This window comes from Balaenoptera borealis, assembly GCF_965194805.1.
Source record: "Balaenoptera borealis genome assembly, chromosome: 13".
NCBI classification, from domain to species: Eukaryota; Metazoa; Chordata; class Mammalia; order Artiodactyla; family Balaenopteridae; genus Balaenoptera; species Balaenoptera borealis.
The window spans coordinates 54,191,829-54,206,721 of NC_138870.1; the positions used below are offsets into that span (position 1 = coordinate 54,191,829).

Sequence of the window (14,893 nt, forward strand, 5' to 3'; positions counted from 1 at the left end):
GGCTTCCCTGGTGGCGCAGTGGTTGAGAATCTGCCTGCCAATGCAAGGGACACGGGTTCGTGCCCTGGTCTGGGAAGATCCCACATGCCGCGGAGCAACTGGGCCCGTGAGCCACAATTACTGAGCCTGCGCATCTGGAGCCTGTGCTCCGCAACAAGAGAGGCCGCGATAGTGAGAGGCCCGCGCACCGTGATGAAGAGTGGCCTCCACTTGCTGCAACTAGAGAAAGCCCTCGCACAGAAACGAAGACCCAACACAGCCATAAATAAATAAGCAGGAAAAAAGTGCCACTGAAAGTGGTAAAATGTAAAGTTTTTCATTAAAAAATATTGAATTACTTACAAAATGCAATGGGTGTTATAGTGATACATGGATAACACTGTAATCTTACAAACTGCAGAGAAACTTTTGGTGTTATAATTTATGTAATACAAGAAATAATGATTATTAATGTGATATCTTGATTGATTATATAATTTTTCTGGCTTGCTTTCCTATAAATTCATTTCATAGGCCTACAAATTCACAATTTCCTACAAATTCATTTCAAAATCAAAATGTGTATTTTTAGCAACTTCATTTTCAATTGATATAACTAAAAGTGATCTCGTGACTCTCAGCAAATGCCTGACTGCAAATAATTTTTAATTTTGAGGAGGATCTTCTGATATAACTGTTACTGGAGCTGTTAAGAGTATTTTATAGGGTGTATAACAGTGGGATAAACTTTTGACAGATTATTTCAAAATACAAATTTTAGCACAGGTAGAGCTGATGATTGTGGAACAATTTTTCTAGAAACATTTAAATCTCTCTACAGATCAGTTTTATTTAGATATGAATTTAATTTCAATGTAAATCATAAATTATTATAATTTTGCAATTGTAAAATTGTGACTGGTGTAATAGTTACATTGTGATATTTCCTCCAACATTTCCTGTAACTTGTGAAGGGCCTAAAAGAAACCTCAGATGGCTTCAAGTTTTTATATAATTCGGAGTGCCTGTTTTTGCATTCTATCACTGCATCTTCAATTATAAGAAAAAATTAAAATTTTAAGTTGTTTTCATCGTTAATAATTGGTTTATCTGGAGCTATATTTGAAAATAGTGTTCTTTTCCATCAAATGCATTGATCTTTAATTTCTTTCTAAGACTGTGGAAATTTGATTTACCACATTGCAGAAGTTTTCAAAACCAGAGACTAAACTCAGTGACGAATTCTAATAATTTTCTGATATGCTTTATTTCAATATCATATGTGTGCTTGTATTTTATAATAATTTACTGACAAAATGTAATGCCTGAAAACTGGCATTTTTTGCACAGATTTGTGATGTTTGCACAGATCTCAAAGATCTGTGCAAACATCACAAAGATGGCATTCAGGAAACAGATGGGCAAGCTGGATCCCCACAGCAGGTCCCAGCACCAGTTTTAAGTAGAAAACCTTTCTTTCTTACTGCTGTTGGCCACCACTGCTGCTTTTCCACTGTTCTCTCTACAGTTGCTGCCACCAACCTGGGCTCTGGTCTCTGCCTGCCCACCTGGGGGCCCTGAGGCTCCCTGGACCGCCTGGAGGTATGCACATGTGACAATTTCTTGGTGCCTGTCTGCTGCGTGCTCTACCCCCCAGTCCTGGCTTATCTCTACTGCTCCTGCACACCTTCCATTGTCGCACTGGACTTCACTTACAAAACACAAGTTCAAAGAAAATATTGTTAATAATTTCAAGATGACAACAAAACATTAAGCCAAGTGTGGGGACATTCTGAAAGAGTGCAGCTCTGTACAAGTGCAGAGGTCACATCCTGAAGTCCACCCTGGTGGCAGGTCCAACCTGTGATGCAGGTAGCCCTTCTGCTTGGGCCATACCTGCAAGCAGACCCTATGGCATTCCAGGTGTCAGTGGTGGGAACAGATGCAATGTGAAACACACTCCAATAGGAAAAAATCACAATGCAGACCCCTGTGGTTTTGGAGCAAGGTCATGATACCTACCTATAGCAGGAATCACACATCTTTTGAAAAACAGCTCCTAATGTACTGAGCCCTGAGAGAGATGGGACTCTTGACCATGAGGCACTAAATGATGATGCTACCTGAATTATCCATCACCAGTTGGGTCCTCTAGGATTCCCAAGTCATAAAGTTGGTCAGGATCAGCAGTAGTTCTACAGAAGATGAAATGGTACATCTGGAACCAAGCATGAACAAGACCAGAGGGCACAAGCAAGTGCATGAAGAGATAGCCCAGACTCACTCATCATGGTTGCCCCGTACTCCTATCTCAGCTCACACCTGGGGGACTATAGACCAGCTGAAAGAGGAGGAGAAAGTCTGAGCTTTGTTTAAGGATAGAACAGCTTGGTATATGGGTGCAAAGTGGAAGTGGTTGATGGTTGCATTATAGCCTCACTCGGCTTGGCCTTGAATGACAGTGGTGAGAGAAAACCATCTTAATGGGCAGAGCTTTCAGTGATGCACCTGACCATCCAGTTTGTGTAGAAAGATGTGACCTGAGATTAGAATATATATGGACTCACTGGCAGTGGTGAATGGCCTCTGCTGGGTGGTCATGACCCTGGAAGGAAAATGACTGGGAGATTGGAGATGGGGGGTTCTGGTGTGGAGGCATAGGGATAGACATGTAGGAATAGGCACAAAGTGTGAAGATCTTTGTATGATGTGTTTACGTCCACTAGAAAGCATTCACATGGAAGAGGCACTAAACAATGAATTAGGCAAAGCAGCTGAGGCCATTGATGTTAGTCCGCCCTTGTCGGTGGCTACCTAAGACACCTCACTTACTCTCAAAGAATGTCACTTGAATATGGGTGAGAGATCAGAAGTTCAGTTCCCAGCTGATATGCATTGAGCAATCACAACTACTTTTTCTACTCTTGCAAAGGAAAGGTTATAGTCTGTCACTTTGAAATACAGTATAATAATTATTAAGCAGTAGTCAAATGAGATCTCCAAAGTTCTCTAAGCACTCAAATTTTATGACTTACATGTCATTCAACATTAATAGCTCTTATTTATTGACTGTCTACTATGGATTACTATGTATTTCCCAAGGTCTAAGGTTTGGTGGCTTTTTAAAGTATGAAAATCCCCTTTTGACCTCTTATCCCAACTTTTGGGATTGAAAAATATGATTCTTCATGTATAGTTATTAAATTGAAAATAGAGATTGTATTGCATTCCAAGGATATAAATAAATTGTAATCAGCAATTAATTTTGAGAAAGAGTGAGCTTCTATGAGGAGAAGCTGAAACCCAGCAACGACCTTGTGCATTTCTCCTGTGACTCAAGAATGAGTAATCCCTGAAGGATTAGAGTGAAAGGTTAACTGCTAGATTTTACAAATCAGCCATTCCAAGAATAATCATAACTTTCATCACGGCAATTTTGTCTTTATGTGTGTTTGCACACGCTGAAAAAAATTATCAAATTATTAATAATGCTGAGAGTCTTAAGGTAGTTTTATTTTTTATTTTTTTAAATAGAATATCATTTATTAAATGGGATAGTAGGGAAAATACTCATAATAAAATGTTGAGCAAGAAAACAATATACAAAATCCATCTTATATAGGTTAAGGTAGTTTTAAATGACAGGTGACAAGGTTATTGGCAAGACCCTGATACAGGTTTGGAAATAATTAAAATGTTCATGGTCTGTATCTTGTACACAGATTTATATAAATTATATTCTATAGATTATAGTAAATTGTACTCAACTTAGAGATAGATGCTTCTTAGCTACTTGTAAATATAATGCAATATTGGACCTTATATCTGATACAAATAATTAATATAATTATTTAAATAGTAAAACTAAAGTTCCAAACAAATTAAAATGCTGATTATTATTAGTAGCATAGTTAACCATAGTAAATTTAATTTAAGCTATTAATTAGTCGTGATCAGTTTGAAATCATATTCTGTCAGGCCAATGGTTCTCTCTCATATCCAATTAGTTGGCTTCAGACCTTTAGGGAACTCATTGGGGAACATCCCATCACCGGGCAGCAGTAATGTAGGGTACAAAAATGGGCTGCTCTTTGCCAGCACCTCTTCTAGGACTCTTGTTTAATGGAACTCACTTTTCTTAGGAAAGTAGGTAATTGGTTGATCTTTTCTCTAGTTTTCATATTATTCATTCAGTTAATTAATTCAACAAATATTTATTGAGTACATATAATGTGCTAGCATCTGTTCTAGGTGGTGGGCATACATCAGTGAACAAAGGAGACAAAAATTCCTGCCTTCAGGAGCTTATTTTTAGTGGCAGAAGACAGAGAATAAAATAAATCCATAGATGGTATAATATGTTGGAAGGTGGTGAGTATTATGGAAGAAAAGAGAACAAGGAGGGGGAAGAAGGGAATACTGAGGGTTAGGGAGCTGCAATTTTAAACAGGGCGGTTAGGAAGGATCCACTGAGAAGATGACATTTTATTTTATTTTTTAAAAATTTATTTATTTATTGGCTGAGTTGGGTCTTTGTTGCTGCGCGCAGGCTTTCTCTAGTTGCAGCGAGGGGGGCTACTCTTCATTGTGGTGCGTGGGCTTCTCATTGCAGTGGCTTCTCTTGTTGTAGAGCAGGGGCTCAGTAGTTGTGGTGCACGGGCTTAGTTGCTCCGCGGCATGTGGGATCTTCCCAGACCAGGGCTTGAACCCGTGTTCCCTGCACTGGCAGGCGGATTCTTAACCACTGCGCCACCAGGGAAGCCCTGAAGATGACATTTAAACAGAGACCTCACCTGGTGAGAGAAGAGTCACGTGGATATCTGGGCCAAGATCATTCCAACAAGGGCAAAGGACCTTGAATCTGCTTTCCTTGTTAGTTTTTATTTTGCCAATTTTCTGTCCTCAGGTGATTTGGTAATGATGGGTAACAGGAGATGATTTTGGAGTTTGATTAATTTAGAAATGTTGACTGTCAATGACCTACTGTTTTTCGTGGCCTCTTTCACCATCCACTTCAGCTCACTTTGAGTTTCTTTATAGGTCCTGATAGTGATACCCCAGATGTGAATTGTGCTGAAGGCTAGTAGTCATCACATCTCTTACTGGAGATAGAGAGAAAGGGCTGGGAAGTCAACTAAGAAAAGAGATCCAATTTCAGCGTTTCCCTTTGTTTAAGTCCTGCTTGTTGCAAAGTTTGACATCTGAAGGAAGGATTTCAGGACTGTATTCAATGATGGAGACAACAGAAAAAAAAAAACCAAACCTCAAAAAACAAAACAACAACAAAATAACAAATAATTCCATTCCTTCTACTGCATACATTTTAAAGTTAAATGGATACAGTAGTAGTTAACACAGTTACAAAACCATAAAATACTATTTCTAGTATAATTTTAAATTCTGGATACATAAAGGAAAAGTTATAAAACTTCTGCTTCCCTTATATTAACTCTAGTTTCTAAAAGGGTCCTATTGCTCTCACTCTATGTTTACATGTATTTTGGTGGTGATGCCAAGGGACACCAGGTTTCTACAGGCTCTATTATGAAAGTGCCTTGAAAAGTAAAAAGTGTGTTGAACAAACATAAAATACCACCATTGTTCACTAGGTGCTTTGCTGTTCCTTTAAAAAATATGGCAAGTATTTAATAGCATTAGGAGATAGACAAATATATACACATCCGTACTGAAAGCCAGACACTTTAAGCTTTACGGAAAGTTCACTTTATTCTTTGTGAATTGGTAGTTATTCAGCCTCTCTGTGCTTCAGCCCCCTCATCTGAAAAGTGAGGAAAAAATAGTACTTTGTTACCTTTGTAACTGTATGGTGACATATGTGAGCTAGACATATTGTGGTGATCATTTTGCAACATATACAAATATCGAATCATAATGTTGTACTCCTGAGACTAATATAATGTTATAGGTCAGTTATGCCTCAATAAAAAAATAGTGCTTACCGCTTTATAGGGTTAAAGTGAGAATTAAATGGGATAATTCATGCAAAGAACTCAGAACAGTGCCTGGCACACAAAAAGTGCTCAAAAACGTTGAAAATTATTACTAAATTCACAAAAATATCTACAGTGGAGGGGCACCCAGTTCTTCCATTGAGGTGTAGGGTAAAGATACATCTCTTAGGATATCAGGTAAACTTTTGATTTTACTGATAGAATCAGCTGCATCAATTTATTAATTTTGCCTTCTCATGACACGTATTAAATCCTCATTCTCTGTTAGGTCTTGTGCCAGGGCATTAGTTGATTTTAATCCAGTACTTTATCTTTCACCGAAGGAAAAAAGTTCACAGCGTTATTAAATCTCAAGTATATGCCAGGTCTTCAGAAAAGTTATTGTCAGAAACTAAACTAAGAAAGCCTTTAAAGGCGCCCAGATCAGGTGGGAAGGTGAGAAGGGCTGGGCATTGTGCCCGGAGTAGATGAAGGAGGGAGCTCCCGGCCTATTGATGGGCGCTTAGAACTCTACCGGGCACTATTTCGAGCTGGTGGCTGAATAGGATGCTAGAGCTGCCCTCTTTTTGAGTTAATCACGTTCATAAAAGTGAAGGTGGCAGCAGCCAGAGCGCCCTTCCCCCTCCGGGCTAAAGGCTTCATCCTGATTCGTTCTGGCCACATCCTGCTCCTGGACGCTCTTCAGAGATCGCTCCCGGGCGTAGGCTGGCCTCACCTGTTGCAGGTGTCTCCAGGTATCGAGAGGCGTGGCCGCCGCCCTATCCTCCCCACCCGGGGCCGAGGGGAGGCGGCGCGCGTACAGACCCGGGGGGAGGTCGGGCGCTTGGGGGATCCGGAGGTCGCTGGCGCTGCGCCCGGCCCAGGACACCCCCAGCGGGGCCGAGGCCGCGCCTCCTCCCGGAACTGGCCGGCGCGCCGTGGCGCCGCGGGAGCAACGGCGGGAGGAGCGGCGAGAGCCATGGAGGTCCTGCCCGCCGGCGGGGGCCGGACGGGGCTCCCGCAGCCTGAGGTGAGGCCGGAGGACGCGGGGCCCAGAGTGCCCCTGGTTGTAAACCTGCGAGGGGCGCCCCCGGCGGAGCGAACGCGGGGCTCCCGGGACTCCTGGGAAGGCGAGGAGGACCCGGAGCCCGGCGAGCCTCGGGGCAGCTGCACGGCGTCCCTGGTGAGCGGGTTGCTCACCGAGCTGTACAGCTACACGGAGGAGGAGGAGGCGGCCGGCGGGGGCCGCGGGCCCGGGGGCCGCCAGCGGCGCCGAGACAGCCTCGACAGCTCGACGGAGGCCTCGGGCTCCGACGTGTTCCTGGGCGGCCGCGGCGGCGCCGGCGACTCCCGTGTGCTGCAGGAGCTGCAGGAGCGGCCGAGCCAGCGGCACCAGATGCAGTACCTGTGGCAGAAAGGTGAGGGCCGGGGGGAGGGGGTTCCCGGGAGCTTCCCGGAGTCGCGCCCCCGCTGGGACAGTCCGCGCTCTCCGGCTCACCAGTGCGCACCTGTGCTGATGGGCCGTGCGCCCAGAGGTTAAGTTTGGGACGTCTCCTTTGATCTGGCGCGGCTGGCCACAGTGTCACGGATTCATGACTAAGTTCTTATTGTCCCCCCATCCCTTCTCGAGTTGTCGAGTGAAGCATCGGTTATCGGAATGGTACCAACGGGTCTCCCCCCTCCCCCCGTCCCCCATCCTCCTTGTGTTTGTGGAGGCCCAGGGGGAGAGGCAGTCCAGGTTCTAATTTCACCAGAACAGCTGTTAAGACAGGTTTGGAGTTTCCGATTTGTCTATCTGAAGTTACTCAGAGGGCTCTGGGAGAATAGAGGCGACTCTTGGGGCTGGTTTAAAAAAAAAAAAATCCACTTTTTAAAAATTTTATCTTAAATCCGCCTTCCTTGGCCACACCACTGGGAGAGTGTTTAACTAGTGAGGCAGAATAATTCAATAATGCAGTTTCTAAGCAGAACGTGTGAAATCCATTTCTCAGAACGTCTGGTTTCAAGAAGCTCACTAGGTGGATTTTTTTCCCCCTTGGGTGGAGGATTAGTGGAGGGCCCTAGGGCGTTGTCATTATCACAGCATTTAACTGCCGGTACCTTCAGTTGGAGAGGTCGATCCCAAAATGGCCTTGGCTTTGGGGAGAGAGGCTAATTTGGTTTCTTTTGTTATCAGGCTCTGATGCTGTGTCCTAATTGAGATTTTTTTTTTTCCTCAGCTGTTCATAATAGATTTCCTTTCAGGCACTTACAGAGTTATTACAGTTGTCTTTTTGTATAGATATATCAAGACCTCAATTTACAAAATGAAGTGAGGTGTGGAAAAACATGCTAAGCCACTATAACATTTCTTGAGTTAATGTCCTTGTGCTAAATTACCAGGAAAGGGAGGAACAAGAATACTATGGATGGGTCTCCTGTCTCCTATTTGTAAAGTCAGTCCAGCTGGTGCCGGGATGGGGTGGGGTCGGGGGGCGGAACCTAACTAGAAAAGGAATAAATTTGCCTGCTTTCTGAAATCTGTGTAAACAGCTTTCAGCTTCCTCTTTTGGCTTCCTGGTGAGGATTTTTTTCCCAGCTGATTGTTACAAATGGCTTCCACCTTCCTTCCCGCACCCCCCCCCCCACCCCCCGCCTGGGACTTTAGCTGGAGTTGTGCTGTTTAATTTTATACAATTATTTGGCTGTTCTGAGTGTTTATGCCAAGAGTTCTGCAGGGCAGTAGTTCTTTCAGAATCCAACAGAATCAATTTTGAAGACTTATGATTTGGCTTTCTGTTTTTTACAAGGTTACTTACTTTTCATTACGGAGAGAATTTTGTGGATTAGTGATTTCCTTTTGGACGAGGAAATTTGGCAAGCTAACGTTTAAGGAAGACGTCACAGTACAGCTTTGGAAATACAGATTTCAAATAAGTGACCACTCTACTAATCATTCATAAGACCTGTAAGAGTCAGTTTTGCCCAAGTCTCAGTCTTTCTGCATGGTCACCTATCTGCTTATCTCTTCTTTCCTTGTAGTCGACCCTATTAGGATGTACATGGTGCCATATTATGATAGTCCTTCACACACAAACACACACATAATACCCCTTTTCCTTCATCGATAAACATCATTAGAGTACTAAGAATAAAGAATCAGGTAATGGAAACAGCTGTCTACTTAAATAATTTTACAGATTAGGTTATTTGATTTTTTTCAGGGTCAAAAAAATATCCCTCCTAACATAATATGTAGTTAAGACTCTCTTATAATGTAGATAACCTGTGTATTAATTCGCTCTTCCCTCTGTTAGGGATTTTGTTGTAGCACCTATTTAGATATTTAGCATGTGTGGGTCGTTTATTTAAGTGAGGCACCAAAATGGTTTCTCAGGAAGTCTAAGCGCTCTTTTCACTGTTGTCATTAAGGGCGTGAACTTTGGAGTTAGAAAGCTTGAGTTAATATCCTGCCACTGTTCCTTACTAGTTGTGTGACCTTGGGCAAGCTCTTTAACCTCTCTGAGTCTCATTTTCCTCACCTACGAATAGGGATAATAATACTACTACTTCATAGTCAGGCAGAGAAAAAAAAAATTATATCACTTATATGTGGAATCTAAAAAATAATACAAATAAATTTATTTACAAAACAGCAACAGACTCAGACACAGAAAACAAACTGATGGTTACCAAAGGGGAAAGGGGGTGGGGAGGGATAAATTAAGAGTATGGGATTAACAGATACGCACTACTATATATAAAATAGATGAACAGCAAGGATTTACTCTATAGCACAGGGAACTATATTCAGTATCTTGTAATAACCTATAATGGAAAAGAATCTAAAAATATATATAACTGAACCACTTTGCTGTATACCTGAAACTAATACAATATTGTATTACAATACAATACAATATTGTATTACAATTACAATACAATGTTTTAAATCAACTGTACTTCAGTAAAAGAAAATGCTACTACTTCATAGGGCTGTAGTGAGAGTTATGTAAGTTAATGGGTGTGAAGTGCAATAAATGTGAGATATTGTTTTTATTATTATATACACTGGAATTCCTTAAAGAGGAAATTGTCCAGTCTGTCAGTTGATGATCTCATTTTTCCTCATTTATTGAACACTGTGTTAGGAGCTATGGGCTGATGCTGTGGGACATAATAAAGATAAAGGAGACCTTATTTCTGTCTTCCAGATATTTATATACCAGCAGATGTTGCTGTAAAAGACATTTTCAAGTTCAACTCTGAAGATTTTTCCTACATTGGACAGTACATATCATTCAGAAAATCACAGAGCTCTAGGTATCTGAAGAGTCACCGAAAATGACTCTTTTGTGGAAGGAAAGTGTAATTGAATATAAGATGATGATATCCCTATCCCTTTTGTTTCTGTTAATAGAGGGAAAAACTTTAAACATTCGAATTTGCTCTATTTGAAGGAATCTGGGATTGAAGAGTCTCTGGTGTCTTCTTGTTGCTCGATTCCACATTTAATCATCCTAAGAACCCAAATGTTTTCAGTTAACCTAAGTGTGTTCTTCTCATTATATGTCACCACATTTGAACTCAAAGTGAAATAGCTGGCTGTTGTTTTCTTCTTCACAGTAATTCCTTATTCTTACTTTAGTGCTCTTTATATTAATGTTTATAAAGGCTATTCACATTTGTTTTTCAGAATAATCTTGTAGAATTTGAGACTTGGAGCACTGCCTTGCCTGAGATCACACAGATAAATGGATTGATCCAAAGGCAATCCTTTTTAACTCAAGGTCAAATGCATTTTCCATAATGAGGTCAATCAAGTATGACAGCTGTTAAAGCAACCCTCACCCACTTCTCTGACACAGACCCGGACAGTTCACTTCCTGTGATCTCTGCAATGTTTTTCTTACTTTTGCACACTTCGTTTGTTCTCTTCTGATCCTCTCTAGTTTCTCCAAATCCCTTTCAAAATGAGTAGATCCAAACCCCACACAGGACCTCTAACGAGGGCCTAGCCTGTGCCACGCCGAGTGGAAGGCTTTGCCTGCCTGGCCGGTCACAGTATGGTGACTAATGAAGTACGACATTAGTCATACTAATAGGCAGTATGACAAACGAGACTCCCAAATTGTAATGATTATTCGTATAAATGTTGTGGTCACTTCTGATTCCCAAGTCTTTTTTCATTTGTAGAAAAACTGCTGTTGAGAATATTAGTTTTATAGATGCGAACTGTCTTTTATTTATCTGTTTGAAGGACATATTTTCTACCATATGTGAAGATGAAATGTTGTACTCAATGTCAAGCTATGGGAAGACTGTGTATTTAAAACAAAACCATTATCACTACATTTATCTATATTAGAAAATGTGGTAATATTACTTACTTTTAACTGATCATTTACAAAAGTGAGTGCTTTTAAAAAACATTCGTTATCAGCTGTTAGATTTATCATTGATTTAACAGACTAAAGATTCTTTTCTTGTAAGCTTACCATCTGAGCACTTTAATGATAGAAAAAATACATGCCAATTTTAAGGCAATGAAACATAAATTTGAAACCAGAGCTGGATATCATAAGAGTCTTTGCTTACATGTTACAAGTAGCCTCAAGAATAAAATTTTCTTACAGTCTTTGCATGGACAGGGCAAGAAATATTAATACAAGAGTGACTTATTTCATCAGAACCTTTTAGCTGAATGTTTACATGTAATCCTGGGTGAGAATCCAGGATTACTTGGTTTAAATGGATATTCCAGAGATTTATCTCATGATTGGTATCACATTGGAATTTGTATTCCTCTCAGGGTATTTATTGTTCTATTTTCCTTTTTCTTTACTGATAGACACAAATGAACTGAAGATGATCCTTGGAGAGCTAAAGTACAGGATTGGCATTCAATCGGCGAAATTACTTCGGCAGCTGAAGCAGAAAGATAGACTTGTGCACAAAGTACAGAGGAACTGCGATGTTGTGACGGCGTGCCTGCAGGCTGTGTCTCAGAAGAGAAGTAAGTGCTGGATTGGGGTAAGCCCTTTTGCCACGTGGGGCCGGAATGTTAGTGAAGCCATGCCAGTAGTCATTATGCTTTTGAATATATGTATTGAGAAGTTTTAAATGGAAGTCTATACCTTCAGAACTAAGAACGATGAACAACTCAGACAGCTTCCTATATTTTTCAGTTAAAATGTATATGACATGTCTGATGTTACAATGTAGTTAGTTTTATTCTAGATTTGAGGTAGCACTTCACTTTGACAATGGTTATTTTTGCCTGATGCTACATAATGACTAAAATCTTTATTTTTAAAACAGCAGCAAAGAGACACAACCTAAAAGGCATGTCTCTACTTTCTTATGCTGTGTTGCTCTAATAAGTGAATTAAACAATTGATTTAAAAGAAGGAGACTCTCGGAACAGGATCTTACAACTTGCTCTGAAATCTGAAAAGGACAAAATATTTTAACAAATTAAACCTGTCTTGTGGGTAATCCATTCATAAGTAAGAGATGCATGGTTTATTAACTGAGTTAAAAACAAAATATTAACTTACTAGTCCATGTTAGATACTGGATATAAAAGCTTGTGAATTGATTTTTTAATTCTCCATGCAAGAGTTTTATGTTTTATTCTGCTAATGTTTCCCTATTTTTGTTTTTTATTTTTTATTAACATGCAGCGCGGCAGAACAGTATGTTCAGGTATGGTAAACAGAGGCACGATAATGTGTTTTGACAGAATGCCCGTGGCAGCTTTTTAGGTGCATGTGAAAGTTGCCTTTTCTTTTTCCTTTACCCTGTCACATTTTGTATGTAACGTGACACTTCATAGAGTTTTTTTTAAAATTCCAAATGAAGATGTGTCTGTTTTCGTAAAACAATTTTTAGGGCTTGATTAGCTTCAGATAATAAAATTAATAACTTAAATTCCATTCTTATGTTTGTTATTAAAAGAAAGTACTGTTTTCTTCCTCTCCTTTTATTATATCACTGTTATCCCGAAATTATTATTATGTTGTTTACTGAGGAAGGTTTCAACCTAATGTGTATTAAACGGAATACTTCTTTATTGTTATAATGATGTAATAGTCCATACAAGAAGCAGGAATATAATTGAGTAGACTGGTTTTGAATAGGGTTTTCCCCAGAGCCAGACACTTGTCTGAAATAGGTAGAGATATATAGATATACATGTACATATATAGATACACATGTATACCATATAGTACATGTATATCTGTATATGTGTATGTATATAAAAAGTTGTCATGTGTTATAAGTATTTGATATTTTTCCATGGATTCTGGTTGATTCACTAGTGTCCAGTAAAAATGGTATTATTTTCCCTTTTTATTTTGAAATGTTTTGATTTTGATTTTTCTCTTTTCAACTGTGTTTTCATCTTCCCATTGTTTGTACCAGAAGTTAAAAGCACAAAGTGGTAAATGCATGGATTTGGATGTGTGGGAAAGTATAAGGGGGGGGCATTGGAGCCAGTGTCAGGAGACAGAGAGGAATGTCAGGCTAGCACAGGATCACAGACTGGTAATTACCAGAGACTGATAATCATTTAGAATTTCACTTTGCTTGACTGATGAAAGGACCGGCTTTTATGTCTTTTTAGAAAAATGTGTCCACATGCCCCCGATTTAATTTGTGGATTTGTGGGTGCAGCATTCCTATGTATTTTAGATTTTTGTCTCTTTAAATCCAGAGTTTTGCATGTCAGAGAATATGGGGTTAATGGCTCCTTTCCTTGGATTTCAGTTCTTACCTGGGTAATAAGACTCTATTAAATGGAACAGAATGGTTTTTTTTTGTTGAATTAAGAAATAACAGTGTATTAGAATTATCATTCTCATCATATGATAAAGTATTATGATGTAGACGTTGTTAGAAATTTGACTAAATGGTTATTTATCCATTTGAGAACTCCAGAGGTTAGATTTTTTTTAAAATTAATTAATTAATTAGTTTATTTTTGGCTGCACTGGGTCTTCGTTGCTGCGCGCGGGCTTTCTCTAATTGTGGCGAGCGGGGGCTACTCTTTGATGCGGTGCGCGGGCTTCTCATTGCCGTGGCTTCTCTTGTTGCAGAGTGCGGGCCGTAGGCGCGCAGGCTTCAGTAGTTGTGGCACATGGGCTCAGTAGTTGTGGCTCGCGGGCTCTAGCATGCAGGCTCAGTAGTTGTGGTGCACGGGCTTAGTTGCTCCACGGCATGTGAGACCTTCCCAGACCAGGGCTCGAACCTGTGTCCCCTCCATTGGCAGGCGGATTCTTAACCACTGCGCCACCAGAGAAGCCCCAGAGGTTAGATGTTTAGTGACTAAATGCCTGATTCCAGTAGTTACCCATTTGTCCTCTTTCCTCAAAGTCAACTAATAACAAATATGTTTAATTAGATTAGTCACTGAACTTTCAGTTTAGTGGTGACTTTCAGTGATGCATTGAATTACAGCATACGTGTTGAGTTGTTTGCATTTAATGTGCAAAAGTCAGATAACCCCTATTTTCCCCTCCATATGGATTCAGTGCTTACGATTCTTTCTGTAAGTGACTTTTCCCCTTTTATAACATGCTATAGAATTAAACAGTTTTCTTTTTACATGTACTTGAAATATTTTTATTGTTGTTAGTTTTACAAAAACAGGGTCATATTATAGAATTAAACAATTTTAATCTTTTATTAAAATGGATTATTTCCTGTTGATACACCAAAGGGGATATATTAATTTTGAAATAAGAATCATAAGTGGATGATGATTCAGAAAGTGTGGATTATGAACCAAAATGACTAGATCATTTTTATTTCTAACACAGGTGACGCAACTGCTTAGACTTTTTGATTTTCTACACCAAGCCTTATGGTAGAATCCCTTTATTTTCAAACTGGGGTGAGAATAAGAGCAGGATCAATATTTGCCTTATAGAACAGCAGATTTTTTCCCTAAATTTTACCGTTTATCTAAGGGTAACCAT

General features: G+C 40.1%; 1 protein-coding gene across 2 annotated transcripts in view; it reads left to right on the top strand.

Annotated features, from left to right (window-relative positions):
* The first annotated feature begins 269 nt into the window (after positions 1-269).
* Positions 270-14,893, top strand: part of TBC1D30 (TBC1 domain family member 30) — a 94,123-nt gene continuing 79,499 nt past the window's right edge. For both annotated transcript variants that reach the window (XM_082351236.1, XM_082351237.1), the window contains exons 1-2: positions 270-7,348; positions 11,761-11,925. In XM_082351236.1, coding sequence (XP_082207362.1) covers positions 6,910-7,348; positions 11,761-11,925 — 604 coding nt within the window. In that variant the 5' untranslated portion in view covers positions 270-6,909. The remainder of the gene's footprint in view (positions 7,349-11,760; positions 11,926-14,893) is intronic.